This window comes from Haliotis asinina, chromosome 6, assembly GCF_037392515.1.
Source record: "Haliotis asinina isolate JCU_RB_2024 chromosome 6, JCU_Hal_asi_v2, whole genome shotgun sequence".
Lineage (NCBI taxonomy): Eukaryota > Metazoa > Mollusca > Gastropoda > Lepetellida > Haliotidae > Haliotis > Haliotis asinina.
The window spans coordinates 28,383,996-28,403,443 of record NC_090285.1 but is presented as its reverse complement, the minus strand read 5'-3'; the positions used below and the strand labels follow the sequence as shown (position 1 = coordinate 28,403,443).

Below are 19,448 nucleotides of genomic sequence, written 5' to 3'. Positions count from 1 at the left end.
ATTATCATTTCATGATAACTTCCCCTCTGTCTGAAAAAGTTTGGTCCCCAAACGTATACAAAAGAAAATATGGACAATGGTAAAAATTTAGTTGATGGACAGTTGCATCATAATGTTAGAATAATAAATGACAGTTAAATATATTATTGTCTCTCTCTGATATTGGGGCACAGGTTCTTTTGCTGTCGTCAGGGTGTCAGGATGTGGAATCTGGCTTGTCTTGGCTAGGTGTGCTGGCTCTTGATGTTTCCAGGAGGTCTTGTGATGGTTCCACATCCTAATTTTTGGAGTCGACTTGTCCGTTATCCCATGCAGACAAATGATTTGTATGAAAAATACAAAACAAATGAGAGTTAGTTAGTGGCAACGATATACATGTAACTTATTTCGATTTGTGCAGAATATGTACATAAGGATATTTTGCCCTGAAAATAAATTGTCTATTAGTAAAATGTCTCTTATATGAAGTCAAGACCTGGAATCAGGCATGGGCAATGTACATGGATTAGTAATTTTCTTCTGTTAGGAGAGAAATGTTATGTAGAAGCAAACATATATACATGTACTTGTGCATTTAACAAGTGTATTTGTTCTTTGAGCTCATACAAGTACATTTTGTTTAGAACCATTAGTTCTAACACCTTTAATTTGTTTAGTGATTTTTAGTTCTGTTTTATTTTATTTTATTTTGGCTTTGGTTTACTTAATTGAGTTTACTTCGCTCAATTTTGGTTCATTTAGTATCAGTCCAAGCTGTATACTTGGCTCATTTTCGGTTCAATTTAATTCCCTTTTCGCATCGGTTTTGTTCATTCCGTTTTTGGCACGCTGTATTTCATTTTACGTTTCGCATTGTTTAAGGTTTGTTCCATTACGGTACGACGTATTTCGCTGTCGTATCGCAATAGGTTTGTTTTGTTTCAGTACGGTGTACTTTGCTTTCATTTCGCGATAAGTTTGTTTTGTTTCAGTACAGTGTACTTTGTTTTCGTTTCGCGATAAGTTTGTTGTGTTTCCGTACTGTGTACTTCGTTTTCGTTTCACGATAGGTTTGTTCCGTTTCTGCACTCCAGTACTTCATTTCACCTCATTTCACGTTTGAGATTGGTTGATCAGAACAATGCTCAAAACTTTGTTGTGATGCAAATAACTCAGGTGATCAGGCTGATGTCATTTGTTCACAACTAGTGTCTTCAGGTAACACAATGTGAAATGACACGACAACAAACCTTAATATATTAACAAGGAATTAGCTTTTATTTGAGATGGTACTGTAAAAGAATATCCTGTACTCTTCGCAGAAATATTGATATCTCACGACCAGATGTGCATGTCGCGCACACTCCTTGGAATGGTCGGGAGATTCTGTCATCTGTTGTTGCATAATAAAGAAAGTCTGCGCTTCTAGCAAAATTTCTGTAGAAAGTTGGATCTTGGCAGGGGTGGTACGATATAGTCCTTCGGCTGGATTTGAAAATTGGAGTCATCATCTTGATAATGTTCTTCAGGGGTGGCAGTTTTGAGCATAAATTTGACATCTTCGTAGCTCTCATTGAGGTAGTCCTGCATGAGATGGAGAGGAACACATTCAAAATGAACTGTATCATAAGTATAATCATCATCATGGACATTATCAGGCTCATTACAAGAACAATAATAGTTGTTGTCAATAGTGACTGAGACAAAGCACTCTCCTTGACTTATTTCAATGGCCAAAACTTCCGTTATTGCCTCATTGACTTGGCGTGTGTGTTTTGGATATGGGTCTGTATTCAATCCTGGAGCTGTTATGGTCGATTGCTGTTTGGCTATGGTTGAGTGCCGTTTGAAGTTTCTGTGACAGAGCATTCACTGATTGATTTTCTTCTGCTGATTCTTTTTGATTGAAGAATTTGTGATTTTTCAGTGGCCGTTTTCGCCGTTTTCCTGACATGTTTTTCTTCACATGAAATTCTCTTCGAATTGCATCTGGAATGCTGCTGCCATATTCCCATGTATTTCCTCTTTCTGGATCCTTCCATTTCACCCTGTAGTAGATTTTGTTGTTTGCTCTCTTGGAAGTAAGAATTGAATGAATGTTATCAGGATTGAAAACCTTGTCTTCTTTGCTTGACATTGGTTGTTGGGTTGGTTGTTCAATCTGACTTGATTCTGATTGTGGCCTTGATTTGGGCTGATGATGTTTCCTGTTTACACCTCGTTTTCCCTTGTTTGCATTTCCTTTCTCCTTGGTGGATTTACGTGTGCCTGGTTTGTTCTGCTCCTGGTTTGGAACTGTTGTACTAGGTCCTGCTGTGTTTTCCGGTATGCCTGTCTTCTTTTTGGTTCTAGACCTCCGATTGCCTGCCTTAGTTTTAGAATTGAGTTCTGTACCTGTGTTTGGTTGATCATTGGTTGAACGTGTTGACTGGGAATCCTTGCTGTTGAGCTGTGGGTTGTTGACTTGTCCCTCATCATCTATGACGTCTGAATCCATATTATTGTTGTTGTTCAGGTATGGTTCTGGTGGATACTGTGGTCGATCAGCTGGATCGAAATATGGCTTCAGGCGGTTGGCATGGACCAGTGGTTTGTGTAGTTTGTCGTCAGAACTTCGGCGCAGTTTGTACGTGAAATTTGGACCTACATGAACAATATAATAACTGCCATACCACTTTTTGGCTAATTTGTTGCAAAGGCCTTTCTCTACCTTTTGACAGTATAGCCAAACTCTTTGACCTGGGGAGAAATCTGGTTCTTTAGCCTTACGATTATATTGTTCCGAATACACCTCCTTTGCTCGAGCTGTGTTTTCTGCTGCAATTGTCCTTGTAATTTCTAGCTCCTCAAGCAAATTTGAAAGATAACTTTTGTTGTTATGGCCTAAATTTTCCTTTGGAATTAACGATACATCTTGTGGAGCTCTCATTTCTCGGCCGAAAAGCATTACGAAAGGGGACTTTTGACTGAATGAATTTGGAGCCATCCGATAGGCCATCATAATGCCTGGAAGAAACCGGGGCCAATCATTTTGAGTTTTGTTACAATAGGCTCTTAGTGACTGATTGATGTAGGAATTGAGCCTCTCTACACAGCTATTTGTTTGGGGATGGTATGGGCTAGTATGAGTGAATTTGATAGCCAAAAGTTCACAAATAGCTTTGATCAATTTCGACATGAAGTTCTGACCTCTGTCTGAAATTAAGGTCCTTGGAGCGCCATACCGACAAAATATTTCTCTCACGAGAACATCTGCTACCTCTGTGGCTTCTTGTGTTCTAAGGGGAAAGGCTTCACACCATCTTGATGCTGCATCAGTGACGACCAGAATGAACTTGTACTTGTCTGGTGTAGTTGGCAAGGGACCAAGGATGTCAACATGCCATCGGGTGAAGACTTCTTCTACAGGTAGTGGACGTAGGGGTGCCTTCTTGCTGTGATAGTGCCTCTTGGTTTGTTGACATACCTCACATGTCCGGACATATGTAGCGATATCACTGTACATCTTGGGCCAGTAGTATTTTGGTCTCATGGTGTTGTGCATCCTTTCCTTCCCATGGTGACAACCGCCAAACTCAGAATCGTGGTAGGATCTCAGGACCTGGTTCCTGAGAGTTCTTGGAACAGCCAGCTGTTTAATAAACTTGTCTGCGTGAACCTTCTGTCTCTGTGGGACAAATCTATAGAGTATTCCATCGTCAATTTCAAAGGTAGTGGCTTCAAGTAGAATCTTTTGGCGATCTTTTTCATCTTCTGGAAGGACGTCATCTTCTTTGTAGTAAAAAATCTGTGTGAAATCTGGACAGATCCTTTGTAGGTGACGTAAGTTGGGATAATAATAATAATATATGTGTATTTATAATATGTGTATTTATAATGCGCTGAATTCCACACTTAAAGCATGCTCAAAGCGCTACATTAGGTATTTTCCCTCGATCACCGGATGTCAATCTCAACAGCACATCGTATTTCAATCTCAACTCCCTGGGGAGTATACAACTCTTGCTGCCACTAGGCGCACCGAGTTTATTGTGGCTCTCTCATCCTAACGAGGATGAGAATTAATATTTGCCTCGATCATTGTAGCTTGTGTGACATCATCACTGGTGGCATGTAATGCTGCAACAACATTTGCCGGTACCGTTTGGTAGTCCTCCTCGTATTCGAAGGTGACAGACCAATGAGATGTCTTTGATTCAGAATCCACGTGATTAATACTTACTATGCTATCATTTTCAGTCTGAGTGGATTGGGTGACCTGTGAGGATAAATGTGGGCTTGGCGACGTTGTAGTATTGCTTCTTTGCCCAAGTGAAGTTGCTGTAAAGACTGTTTTCTCGGCATCTTCTTCTGTTTGATTCTGGCAGTTAATATTGTGCTCATATTCCCTGCGTGAAAGTGCATCGGCATTTGCGTTAGCTTTGCCGCTGCGATGAGCAATATCGAAAGTATAGGTAGATAGTTCTAGCGACCATCGACCTAACCTACCTGTGGCATCCTTGATGGATTTGAGCCATTTCAAAGCGATGTGGTCTGTGTAGACAGTGAATTTGGAATTTGTAAGGTATGGACGAAATGAATGGATGGCTTCAACCAGAGCTAGGCCTTCTTTTTCCGTAATGCTCCAGGTCTTCTTGCTGCCATGAAGAGCTCTTCCGACAAAAGCTATTGGATGCTCATTATTCTTTTCATCTTTTTGACTTAATACAAACCCTATGCTCATATCACTGGCATCGGTTGCGAGGAAAAATTCTTTGTCAAAGTCTGGATAAGCTAGAACAGGTGTGTTACACATAGCATGTTTGAGTGTGTTAAATGCCTGATCACACTCGAGAGACCACTGGAATTTTGGTTTCTTCCCAGTTTCTGCCTCTGAATGCTTCTTTAACAATGCATTCAGTGGCAATGCTATTTTAGCATAATCTTTCACATACTTTCTGTAAAAGTTTGTGAGGCCTAAAAATGAACGAACCTGTTTTTGTGATTTGGGTACTGGGAAGGACTTAATTGCTTCGACCTTTTTGTCATCCACTTCGACACTTCCACATGATAAGACATGACTGAGAAATGAAACCTTGTCTGTTGCAAAATTGCATTTTGATGGCTTCAGTGTTAAATTTGCCTGTTTGAGATAGTAGAAGACTTGCTCCAAATGTTGGAGATGTTCCTCAAAGTTTTTGCTGTAAATTATCAAATCATCAATGTAAATCAGTGCAACTTTAAAAAGCAATTTCCTAAGCACTTTGCTCATGAGTTGCTGAAAACAAAGTGGAGAATTAGACAAACCCTGTGGCAAACGTTTGAATTGATAGAGGCCTTGATGGGTGACAAAAGCAGTTTTATGCTTAGAATCTTCGTGTAATGGCACTTAGAAAAAGCCATTGGCAAGATCTAAAGTGGAGAAAATTGTAGCTTGGCCATTGCCGATGTGGTCAACAACATCATCAAAAACAGGGAGTGGCCATGACATTGGTAAGGTGTCAGAATTCAACTTTCTGTAGTCACAAACAAATCTGTATGAGCCGTCACGCTTTTTAACTAAGATGATGGGGGCTGAATACATTGAAGTGGATTCCTCAATTAAATCATATTTGAGAAAATCTTCTACCAGTTCTTCAGTGACTCTCTGGAGATGGGGCGATTGCCTGTAAGGCCTACACTTAACAGGGGGATGGTTGCCCGTGTCAATGACATGCTCATGCATGTCAGTCTTGCCTAAATCTGCAAGGCTTGTGGAAAACATGTCTCTATTTTGTCCTAAAAACCTGAGTAGTCTTTGTTGCTGGTCAGGCGTCAGTTGTGTCTTGGTCAGATCAAACCTTAAATCTTGAGCAACTTTGACATAATCCCTAGAGTCATTGTCAGTCTTCTTATTGTCAGCACTAACTATACTTACAAATGGCTGGTCACCGTCAATTTCAAAGATAGAGTGTCTGTCAATGTAACTAAATTTCCCTACAACTGTGCCTTTGTCTAAAACTTTTTCTTCTTGGGAAGGATTCATTAGCCTAAATGTAGCAGTTTTCTTGTGTGCTTTCGAGAGGGTCCTACCACCTGCTACTTCAGAATGAGCAGTGAGGGAGGCAATTGGTTCAATGAGAACGAGGGAATTATCTTTTGCCTCAGGCAGTCTTACTTTGAAGTGAATTTCACTCTGAGGGGGGATATAAATTTGGTCTATTGTTTTTGCTAATCCACTAATTTCTTGATCTTGATTGGTAATGAAGTTAATATACTGCCTATCTGAAGTGCTGTTGCCTATTATGAGGGAATGGCAGCTATAATCTATGACTACATCGTTGTCATTGAGGAAGTTTTCTCCCAGCAGGACTGACTGTAGTAATGAGGGCAGGACATGGAATTCTTGTGAAAATTCCTGATCTTCAATGACAAAATCAAACACAACTGAACCCAACACTTTGTGCAATTCACCCCCAACACCCTGAATGTGTGGAAAGGATGAGTTTCCAAGCACAGGGTTGTTGAAAGCTTTGTTTAGAAAAGCAAATGAAATGCAACAAATGGATGCCCCTGTATCTATTAAACAAGTTGTTGTTTCAGTGCCAAGTGTTACCTGAATTAAACTCTTGGCAAGGGGCGTAACTAAGGACACAGTAGGAACTTCACTTCCAAAGTTACTTTCCATACCAAACTCCATATTGGCCATGACACCTTATAGTATGTACCGTAGTATAATGAAGAAAGACAAGAAATCAACAATGTAAACTTGTACTTACAATTTTTGACGACTTTTTCTTCCTTGCTTGGTGCTCTACAGGAGTTGGTGGTCCTTAATCCAGTGCTGAGATCAGATGTAGATGCAGTTGCTTGTTATTCCATATGTTCTTGTAGCTGGTTGTAGTTAGTTCCTGGAGCTCTCATTTCTCGGCCGAAAAGCATTACGAAAGGGGACTTTTGACTGAATGAATTTGGAGCCATCCGATAGGCCATCATAATGCCTGGAAGAAACCGGGGCCAATCATTTTGAGTTTTGTTACAATAGGCTCTTAGTGACTGATTGATGTAGGAATTGAGCCTCTCTACACAGCTATTTGTTTGGGGATGGTATGGGCTAGTATGAGTGAATTTGATAGCCAAAAGTTCACAAATAGCTTTGATCAATTTCGACATGAAGTTCTGACCTCTGTCTGAAATTAAGGTCCTTGGAGCGCCATACCGACAAAATATTTCTCTCACGAGAACATCTGCTACCTCTGTGGCTTCTTGTGTTCTAAGGGGAAAGGCTTCACACCATCTTGATGCTGCATCAGTGACGACCAGAATGAACTTGTACTTGTCTGGTGTAGTTGGCAAGGGACCAAGGATGTCAACATGCCATCGGGTGAAGACTTCTTCTACAGGTAGTGGACGTAGGGGTGCCTTCTTGCTGTGATAGTGCCTCTTGGTTTGTTGACATACCTCACATGTCCGGACATATGTAGCGATATCACTGTACATCTTGGGCCAGTAGTATTTTGGTCTCATGGTGTTGTGCATCCTTTCCTTCCCATGGTGACAACCGCCAAACTCAGAATCGTGGTAGGATCTCAGGACCTGGTTCCTGAGAGTTCTTGGAACAGCCAGCTGTTTAATAAACTTGTCTGCGTGAACCTTCTGTCTCTGTGGGACAAATCTATAGAGTATTCCATCGTCAATTTCAAAGGTAGTGGCTTCAAGTAGAATCTTTTGGCGATCTTTTTCATCTTCTGGAAGGACGTCATCTTCTTTGTAGTAAAAAATCTGTGTGAAATCTGGACAGATCCTTTGTAGGTGACGTAAGTTGGGATAATAATAATAATATATGTGTATTTATAATATGTGTATTTATAATGCGCTGAATTCCACACTTAAAGCATGCTCAAAGCGCTACATTAGGTATTTTCCCTCGATCACCGGATGTCAATCTCAACAGCACATCGTATTTCAATCTCAACTCCCTGGGGAGTATACAACTCTTGCTGCCACTAGGCGCACCGAGTTTATTGTGGCTCTCTCATCCTAACGAGGATGAGAATTAATATTTGCCTCGATCATTGTAGCTTGTGTGACATCATCACTGGTGGCATGTAATGCTGCAACAACATTTGCCGGTACCGTTTGGTAGTCCTCCTCGTATTCGAAGGTGACAGACCAATGAGATGTCTTTGATTCAGAATCCACGTGATTAATACTTACTATGCTATCATTTTCAGTCTGAGTGGATTGGGTGACCTGTGAGGATAAATGTGGGCTTGGCGACGTTGTAGTATTGCTTCTTTGCCCAAGTGAAGTTGCTGTAAAGACTGTTTTCTCGGCATCTTCTTCTGTTTGATTCTGGCAGTTAATATTGTGCTCATATTCCCTGCGTGAAAGTGCATCGGCATTTGCGTTAGCTTTGCCGCTGCGATGAGCAATATCGAAAGTATAGGTAGATAGTTCTAGCGACCATCGACCTAACCTACCTGTGGCATCCTTGATGGATTTGAGCCATTTCAAAGCGATGTGGTCTGTGTAGACAGTGAATTTGGAATTTGTAAGGTATGGACGAAATGAATGGATGGCTTCAACCAGAGCTAGGCCTTCTTTTTCCGTAATGCTCCAGGTCTTCTTGCTGCCATGAAGAGCTCTTCCGACAAAAGCTATTGGATGCTCATTATTCTTTTCATCTTTTTGACTTAATACAAACCCTATGCTCATATCACTGGCATCGGTTGCGAGGAAAAATTCTTTGTCAAAGTCTGGATAAGCTAGAACAGGTGTGTTACACATAGCATGTTTGAGTGTGTTAAATGCCTGATCACACTCGAGAGACCACTGGAATTTTGGTTTCTTCCCAGTTTCTGCCTCTGAATGCTTCTTTAACAATGCATTCAGTGGCAATGCTATTTTAGCATAATCTTTCACATACTTTCTGTAAAAGTTTGTGAGGCCTAAAAATGAACGAACCTGTTTTTGTGATTTGGGTACTGGGAAGGACTTAATTGCTTCGACCTTTTTGTCATCCACTTCGACACTTCCACATGATAAGACATGACTGAGAAATGAAACCTTGTCTGTTGCAAAATTGCATTTTGATGGCTTCAGTGTTAAATTTGCCTGTTTGAGATAGTAGAAGACTTGCTCCAAATGTTGGAGATGTTCCTCAAAGTTTTTGCTGTAAATTATCAAATCATCAATGTAAATCAGTGCAACTTTAAAAAGCAATTTCCTAAGCACTTTGCTCATGAGTTGCTGAAAACAAAGTGGAGAATTAGACAAACCCTGTGGCAAACGTTTGAATTGATAGAGGCCTTGATGGGTGACAAAAGCAGTTTTATGCTTAGAATCTTCGTGTAATGGCACTTAGAAAAAGCCATTGGCAAGATCTAAAGTGGAGAAAATTGTAGCTTGGCCATTGCCGATGTGGTCAACAACATCATCAAAAACAGGGAGTGGCCATGACATTGGTAAGGTGTCAGAATTCAACTTTCTGTAGTCACAAACAAATCTGTATGAGCCGTCACGCTTTTTAACTAAGATGATGGGGGCTGAATACATTGAAGTGGATTCCTCAATTAAATCATATTTGAGAAAATCTTCTACCAGTTCTTCAGTGACTCTCTGGAGATGGGGCGATTGCCTGTAAGGCCTACACTTAACAGGGGGATGGTTGCCCGTGTCAATGACATGCTCATGCATGTCAGTCTTGCCTAAATCTGCAAGGCTTGTGGAAAACATGTCTCTATTTTGTCCTAAAAACCTGAGTAGTCTTTGTTGCTGGTCAGGCGTCAGTTGTGTCTTGGTCAGATCAAACCTTAAATCTTGAGCAACTTTGACATAATCCCTAGAGTCATTGTCAGTCTTCTTATTGTCAGCACTAACTATACTTACAAATGGCTGGTCACCGTCAATTTCAAAGATAGAGTGTCTGTCAATGTAACTAAATTTCCCTACAACTGTGCCTTTGTCTAAAACTTTTTCTTCTTGGGAAGGATTCATTAGCCTAAATGTAGCAGTTTTCTTGTGTGCTTTCGAGAGGGTCCTACCACCTGCTACTTCAGAATGAGCAGTGAGGGAGGCAATTGGTTCAATGAGAACGAGGGAATTATCTTTTGCCTCAGGCAGTCTTACTTTGAAGTGAATTTCACTCTGAGGGGGGATATAAATTTGGTCTATTGTTTTTGCTAATCCACTAATTTCTTGATCTTGATTGGTAATGAAGTTAATATACTGCCTATCTGAAGTGCTGTTGCCTATTATGAGGGAATGGCAGCTATAATCTATGACTACATCGTTGTCATTGAGGAAGTTTTCTCCCAGCAGGACTGACTGTAGTAATGAGGGCAGGACATGGAATTCTTGTGAAAATTCCTGATCTTCAATGACAAAATCAAACACAACTGAACCCAACACTTTGTGCAATTCACCCCCAACACCCTGAATGTGTGGAAAGGATGAGTTTCCAAGCACAGGGTTGTTGAAAGCTTTGTTTAGAAAAGCAAATGAAATGCAACAAATGGATGCCCCTGTATCTATTAAACAAGTTGTTGTTTCAGTGCCAAGTGTTACCTGAATTACACTCTTGGCAAGGGGCGTAACTAAGGACACAGTAGGAACTTCACTTCCAAAGTTACTTTCCATACCAAACTCCATATTGGCCATGACACCTTATAGTATGTACCGTAGTATAATGAAGAAAGACAAGAAATCAACAATGTAAACTTGTACTTACAATTTTTGACGACTTTTTCTTCCTTGCTTGGTGCTCTACAGGAGTTGGTGGTCCTTAATCCAGTGCTGAGATCAGATGTAGATGCAGTTGCTTGTTATTCCATATGTTCTTGTAGCTGGTTGTAGTTAGTTCCTGGGCTCCAAGGTTCCGAAAATCGTTGATTCTCCGCCAACTGTTATGATATTGATCTCGGGTCCAAGTGAGGGTACCGGTGAGCTCCCTTATCTAATTGGCGCGCTGGTTTGCTTGGGGGAATTAACTCAGCAAAGAGTCCGAAGTCACAAGAAGCTAATTACAATTTTATTTACAAGAGATTGAATAAGAAGGGTGGCCACAGAGAGTCGGTACAACCCTCTGGGCTGAGGGCTAGAGCTGACCTGTGTATGGAGTCGAAATCCTACTGATGGACAAATGGAGGTGGAGACTATTTAACTACAATTTAAACAATACAAAGATTCTGATTTGCTGACTGATACAAAAATGGGTGTAACCTACAATAGCCAATGAAATGCAGGATAAACAAAATGAGGTGTGTCCTACCAGAACAACTTCAATGACCAGACAGGGGGAGTACTTAATCTTTTAATCCTATTTTAAGTGGCATTAATCTTGTTGGCACATTTACTGGATGCTTGATTGCTTACTCTGGGCTGGATCTTTAATGACCCTTAACTGGTGTTTGCATACTGTTATTTTACTGTAGGTGATGGCATGTTTACCTCATCAAAGCAGTTTATTAACCTGTCTAGACATAACCCTTGTCTTAGTGAATGGTTTGTCTTACAGTGGTGTTCTGATTGCCTCAGGCTAGGATTTTAACTATGAAATTGTGTGGTCATAACTTATACCTTTTTCAACAGAATGTCTGTGAGATAAGCTTTACTAGTTTTGAGAGGAGTCTTGTCTAAGCTATTACTGATACATGATGAAACTAATATTCTTTATTCATATTTTTCTAATATTTGAATGCTAATATATTGCTTGTATTTTCCTAATATTTGAATGCTAATATATTGCTTCTACTGGTTACAATTAATAATGAATTTTGGTATGAATTATCATTTCATGATAACATACCCGTTATTGAGCTTGTGACATGATCGTTTGACCCCTGTCATGATTGTGGACTCGTGACATAATTGTGATTGACTTTTCAGCTGAAATTCTCCCGCCATTAAAGTTTATATGTACCTTTGATATTGTTATCATACTTATCAAGTGGGATAAAACTTCGACAACGCACAGTTTCTTTATGTGGCTGGTATAGAACACTGATCAACAGTATTATATTTTAATGTAGAACTTATGTTGCTTATGTCCTTGTCATCATGCCAAGTCAGTACATATCTGGTGATTTTTGTTGTTTGATCAAATATGCTAGAAAACAACAAAGATTTTATTGTTAATAATGATGAGAACTCCAAAATAGCTTATTTCAAGTAAGAAACAACCAAATACAATTATGAAAAAATTGGTTTTTAATTTAAGAATGCTGTATTTATTACATGAGGGTATACCACAAAGCGCTCTGGTGATGACTGTAACTCAGATGATCAAGCAAGGACAAATTGGCCCAGGAATTATGGAACCCATCTTCTCATTGATCATCTGTGGGTATTAAATTTTGAAAGAAGTGATCTTTTCCAGCCTCATGCCTGCACAAGAATTAAGGGTTGCAAATAACCAGTAATTTGACAACTCGTAGTGTTATTTTTCTGTCAGTGGTACATTCAAACTTAACACAGGTTACCAATCTCTCAAGAGAAACTTCCAACAAGGCAGGTAGTTTCAAAAGTACTCAAAATATTTGGTTATACCTGAAGACTTTCTTATCCTGTTTACGTCATGGTTCAATACTGGTGGTACTGACAAGATCATGTACCACAGATCTTTGCTAACATTCTTTTTTGTTTTCAGATATACCGTCACTGTGCTGATCTGGACACTTCTGGCCTTAAGGACCCTAGACTACACGAAGCTACAAAGATATCCTGCTTGTACAATCTTGGTCGCCTTTATACAGAGGAAGAAGAGTATCAGGTACATCAAATATATTAAGTGTCTGGTGCCACAACAGACAATAGCTCAAAACCAAAATTGATAGATATAATAATCTGAACCTATGGTTGTGCGTTTTGCTATTTACAGATTTTTGGCATTTTTATTTTTTTTTGCTTTTCCATGGAACATTTTGGTATTAGTCCAATGGTGGTCTTAGCTTTGTTTCCTTAGCAGAACTCAAAGACCAGTCATTATTTTTTCTGTAAAACTTGGTAGATATATCAGTCAGAACCCAAAGTGGTGCCTTTTGCTGTATACAGGTTTTTGTGATGTATTATTTTCTTGGTTTCCATGGAAACATTTTGGACTTAGTCTCAAAAGTGAGAGGTGTGTTTTATTTCTTCAGCAGAACTCAAAAACGTCTTAGTATCTGTCAGTAAAACTTGGCAAATATGTGAGGCTGACCCCAGAGTGGTGCTTTTTGCTATGTATCATTTATCATTTTCCCAGTTTCCACAGAAATGATTCTGAGTTAATCTCAAAATGGGAGGATCTTCTTCATTTCTGGAGCACAACTCGAATCCCTGCAGCAAAACTTTGCAGATATGTAAGGCAGACCACAAAGTGGTGCCTTTTGCTATTTACAAAGTTTTAGCATTTTTATTTTTCCCAGTTTCCATGGAAACATTTCTGACTTAGTCTCAAAAGGGAGGGATTGGCCTCATTTCCGGAGTACAACTTGAAAACCATTTGATATCTTTCAAAAGATCTTGGCAGATGTATGAGACAAATCTTGAAGTGGTGCCTTTTGCTGTTTACAGATATATGGCATTTATATTTTTCCTGATTTCCATGGAAACGATTCAAACTTAGTCTAAAAAAACATCAAGTAACCTTCAGATGATTTGTCCTTTCTAATATCTGTGGGCCGGGAGGATGTGTCATCTTTTGATGACTCTTGTCTGTTCTAACTGAACATTCCATAGAAACAGTGGCAATTGGCTCTGTGCCAAACTTGGCCCCCGTAAGATCATTTCTGATCAACAAATTGACATCCAAACTGGGACAGAGTCAAGAACACCAACCTTCACCTCATCAGAAATCAGATCTGAAGTCAAACTCTCCTCAAAACTACCTGGAAAGAAAGGCTTAGGTGCATTTGGGGAACCTGCAGCCTGATTTTAAAATGACTGTGCAGTGTTACATCTCGATAGCGTCATCCTTCCTTCATATCATAATTGTCAGATGATTTGTCCTTTGAAATATGGGGGGCCGGGGGGATATGTCATCTTCTGATGTAATTGTTAGTAAACTTACCTTTGGATTAGAGTAGCCTAAACCTGTGGTTCCACAGGTACATACAGAAATGAAAATAGAATTTTAAACACAAAGTCATAGCTGTTCCTAGTGGTATGACTAATTGAGACCTGAATTATCTCCCTTGGCCATGATGTCACTACACTGTTGTTTGAAATCTCTTCAAAATTTTTCTGAAATAAATTAATACACATGACATATTCTAAGATAAATCACATGTAATAAATGTAGATCCTATAATCCAGAGGTATGTTTACTTACAATAACTAACAGTACATGTAATTGTTCCTAATTAATGCATAAACGCCCTGTCGAAAAGATCATGAATTCTTCATGAAGACTTCATGAAGAATTCATGAACATTAGATGAGACATCTACTTCATGAAGAGTTCATGAAGAATTCGTGAAGTTTCTTCATGAAGAGTTCATGAACATTAAAGGAGACATCTACTTCATGAAGACTTCATGAAGATACTTCCTGAAGAGTTCAGCCTTTTTCTGCAACACATTTGTCAGATAATCTGACCATGATATGCACGTCGGCAGGCAACATATAAATTCATCACCAATAGATGTAACATAAATTAAATATCAAGCAGCAAAGAGGACAAAACAGAAAACTAGATTTTGATGGGATTTCCTTTTTATTCAAATCTTCAGCAGAAAATTCTGAATAATTATTTAAAAACAACAGAAGAACTTGTATCCAAACATTGTGCTCTAGAATGAAAGAAGCTGTCAGCCATATATATGTCAACGGGTTCATATATGGTTGGTGCGTCGACTTCGGATCGTCTCATGGATAGGATGACTGGAGAATTACATACATGCAATACTTTGATGAAGACAAATGATGAATACGTTGGTGAGATGAAGGCATAGTTTAGTTCAAACTTCTTTAGTTGCTTTCACAAGACATGACAAACGAGTATACATGAATGAGGTGAGTGGACTTCCAGCTCAACCCCAGGGCCTTTCCTGCGAGCGGCATAATCCTGCTCGCGGTCGTCCCCACAAAGACAGTCGGAATGCCGGTCTCCACACTCACATCTCACTTCTCATCTCTCACGTACAGTATAGATGTGAGCATACATATATATAGTTTTTAACAACAATAGACAGGCAAAGATTCAACAATGGACAGATAGAGAAGCTAATAGCACTTCCTTCTACAGCTGATGTGATGACAGACACAGCCAAGGGGGATGACCAATAAAGGCCATAAATGTCATATACAGTAATTAATGGAAGTCACAAAGAGGAACAAGGTAGCTGACAAAACAATGTAATCTGCGGTAGTGATAAAGATCAAGATTGCAGAATAATAATAATAACTAAATATCATATAGCCTGGCTACATAGTTTTTGGTCTGTAGAAATATTTGGACATGGCTGTCCTGAAGTAGACACTATAACATATACTTGTTCTATCTTTACTACAGCTTGGATGGACTTCGTTTCTGGAGCACAACTCGAAAACCATTTCATATCTTTCAACAGATCTTGGCAGATATATGAGACAGATCCTGAAGTGGTGCCTTTTGCTGTTTACAGATATATGGCATTTATATTTTGCATGAATTCCATGGAAACAATTCAAACTTAGTCTAAAAAGACATTAAGTAACTGTCAGATGATTTGTCTTTTCAAATATGTGTGGGCCGGTGGGATATGTCATCTTCTGATGACTCTTGTTCTGTTTTGCAGGTGGCACTGTCAGTTTATGAGGAAGCTCTGACGCGTCGGCCTTCCCACTATGCACCCCAGTCTCTTTACAACATGATGGGTATGTACCTCCACTAGAAGCTCATCCCAATCCCTGACTTTCTCTTACCACAACAACACATTCCAGGTCACCCCACCCATTGTCTGGCGTGTACAGTGTTTGTTCTAGCTGTTACAGCTGGAAAACTAGCATTGTGTGCATATTGTACTTTTTGTGCTTGACATGCATTGTAACAGTTTAATTTAGTAAATAGATTACATTATTTTGGGGGGAAAGTTGGGTTTTTTTACGTATAATCCTGGCATGATAATTTGAAGTTTGAAATTATTGCATATCTTCAGTTCAGCTTCTATTTTGATTATAATTGGTTAAACTGTCCTGTTCAGCCATATCAATAGTAAGTCATCAATCCTAGCAGCCAGTTACGTTAGGTTTCCCTTGAGGAAAAGAAAGTTTCACAGAAACTGTCTGTTAGAATCGTACCAAGATAACTAACAATAATAAGATGACATGCAATAATATGAATAACATGAGAAACATCTTGCAGAAACAAACATATAGCATCATTAAATCATAATACACTCGCAACCTTTAAAGTGCATCAGCAAGAACATTGTCTTTGCCCTTTATGTGTCTAATCAAAAGATTGAACCCTTGCAAGGTCAAACTCCACCTCATAAGTCTTTGATTCTTGTTCTTTATTTTATGGAGAAAAGTCAGGGATTGTAATCATTAACAATTTCAGTTTGCAAAGCATGCTGTGAAGCTAACAAAAAACCTAATCTCTCTTTCTCAGTTTTAGAATGATTTCTTTGATCCTTGTCAAACTTCTTGAAAAAAAATAACAAACTGGGTGTTCAATTCCTGAAATCATCCTCTTGAATCAGGACAGCACCTGCACCCACTTCACTTGCATCAATTTTTAACTCAAGTGCTTTCTCAAAATTTGGTGTCTGCAGTACTGGAGAATTCATGAAAGTGGCTTTCAAATGCAGTTTGACTGCTATCCCACTGGAGTTTTACCTTTTACCCCAAAAGGTTGGTAAATGGTGATACAACATCTGAGAATTATTTTACAAATTTTGCTATAACAGCTTGCCATACCCAAGAATTTCATGAGTTCTCTGTTAGACTGAGGTACTAGAAAATGTACTATTGCTTCAACTTAAGCATGAACAGGTTGTACCTTGCCATGCCATAAAATTCAAGTGCATTGACAGCTTTGTCATGTCAGCACAGCAGCGCCAAACACCTCCAACACTCTTCGGCACAAGAACACATGGTGAACTCCACAGACTGTCACTGGGTTTAATAATGTCATTGTGCAGCATTCGCAGAATTTCATGTTACACAGGATTCATTCGATATGGGTGTTGTCTTACAGGCACAGCATCACCAACATCTATATCATGACTAACTGCATTAGTTCTACCAGGCACATGAGGAAATAAGTGAGAGAACTCAAGAATCAAATCTGACATTCTAACTTTCAGCTCTGGGGATAAATGTGAGCTTTCATCAAGATGAGCTAACACATCAGAATTTCTTAACTTTGGTGAAACATTATCACTAAGATCATCAAACTTCGCATTGCTAACACCATCATCATTTTGTCAGTTTTTTCACTTTTGTCCTAAGTACAATCAGTAACTAGGTAGACTGTGGCAATGCAATTAGCCTGTTTGGTTTTTAACCTATCATGATATTTCTTAATCATGACACAACTTCTATTGTTTACGATGACCAGGCATCAAGACAACATAGCCTGTGTCTCTAACAATGTTGCTAGCCAACTTCTGCACTTCAACATCCTCACCCTTTGTACTAATAAAATGCTGTCTGGAAAGTATGTGATCACCACTGACAAACTGTCAGACTTATCAAGAAGACCTGAAGAGTTACTACTCTTTGAAGATAAGTCATCAGACTCTACCTCACAAAACGAGTGATCCACGAAAGTGTTTGACACATCATAAATTGAATTATTCAGCAAAAAAGTCTTGGAAGACATGGCTTTTGACATTGCATGAGAAGGTGAAACACCCAGAAATTCATCCTCCATTTGATATCTTTCAACAGATCTTGGCAGATATATGAGGCAGATCTTGAAGTATTGCCTGTTTACAGATATATGGTATTTGTATTTTTCATGATTTCCCTGGAAACGATTCAAACTTAGTTTAAGAAAACATCAAGTAACCTTCAGATGATTTGTCCTTTCAAATATGTGCAGGCCGGTGGGATATGTCATCTTCTGACGACTCTTGTCTATTCTAACTGAACTCTTCAGAGAAACAGTGACAAGTGGCTCAGCACCAAATTTGGCCCCCATAAGATCATTTCCGATCAACAAATTGACACCCAAACTGGGACAGAGTCAAGAACACCAACCTTCACCTCATCAGAAATCAGATCTGAAGTCAAAACTCTCCTCAAAACCACCTGGAAAGAAAGGCTCAGGTGCATTTGGGGAACCTGCAGCCTGATTTTAAAACGTCTGTGCAGTGTTACCTCCTTCCTTCATATTCCTCTGGAACGTTGACTGTAACTGTGCGAGGATCTCAACGCGGATCCGTTCGGACACGCCTTGGACACCCTCATCTGCAAGTTGTATCACCGGTAGGGTGTGTTCTTAGCACCATGGCGATCATCACAGTGAGGCAATGTCTATTTAAACCAATGTCTGATTGGGGACAGACGAGATGATGGAGCCGTACAGCACCGGAACCGCTCCCCCCATTGACGCCATGGGGGTCACCACAAAGCTCGATTTTAACTTGATAGAAGCTCTTCAAGCAAAGCATCATTCTGGAAATCATATTAAAGTAAAGGTGACACGATATGATAGATCATCCATGGCCATGATCACATTGATGATCAGCAGGGCATTAGTTAATACCATGACATTTTCGGGGAGCAATTACCTGTTTTCCCAATTACGATTGAACAAAGCAGCCAAAATCAAAGCAGAACAGAAACGTCACGAATTGGCCAAGGAGAGATTTCAGGCTGCACAAGCCGAGTATGCAAAAAATGCATGCAGAGATTCGATTTCATAAACAAGCAACTCCGATGCAAAAACCACACTATTTGAATGTTCAAGGTAGTCAACGACGCCTTGCAACAATACTATGTCCTCATCGGCAAACAGCTTGAACCCTTCGGCGGCAAACCCACCCTCTCTCAATATTACACCCCTTCCTCAGTACAGCAAGATCAGGAGCAGATCTTTGTTGTACTCCACAACCATGCTTATCGCGAAACAATTAGACTAAAATATATTTACATGCATATGGTATACAACCTATTAGACGTTTGAATTCGCATATGGTATACAACATGTGGACCTAGGGTACTTATTACTGTAAGGGATATTTCTGGGCAAGCCCATGAGCTTTGGAAAGTGCTGGATGACTAAATATTGTCACATGCATGCTCAATGTATGAGGAAGGGTTACTTCAGTTACGCCTGTCAAGTATGCGGCGTAGGGTTCAAAGGCCATTGTTATCCCCCCGTCTGTCCGTCCATTATCATTTTGTTTCCGGAGCATAACTCAGAAACCGTTCAATATTTTTAGACCAAACTTGATACATATAATAATCTCAAGCTAAGGTTGTGCCTTTTGCTATTTACAGATTTTTTGCATTCTTATTTTTTTTGTTTTTCCATGGAACATCTGGTGTTAGTCTAATGGTGGCGTGGGCTTCGTTTCCAGAGCAGAACTCAAAAACCA

At 39.6% G+C, this 19,448-nt stretch overlaps 1 protein-coding gene across 2 annotated transcripts in view; it reads left to right on the top strand.

Annotated features, from left to right (window-relative positions):
• LOC137288065 (protein O-mannosyl-transferase TMTC2-like) overlaps nt 1-19,448 on the top strand; it is a 214,831-nt gene that overhangs the window by 135,400 nt on the left and 59,983 nt on the right. For both annotated transcript variants that reach the window (XM_067820442.1, XM_067820443.1), the window contains 2 exons: nt 12,587-12,709; nt 15,696-15,774. In XM_067820442.1, coding sequence (XP_067676543.1) covers nt 12,587-12,709; nt 15,696-15,774 — 202 coding nt within the window. The remainder of the gene's footprint in view (nt 1-12,586; nt 12,710-15,695; nt 15,775-19,448) is intronic.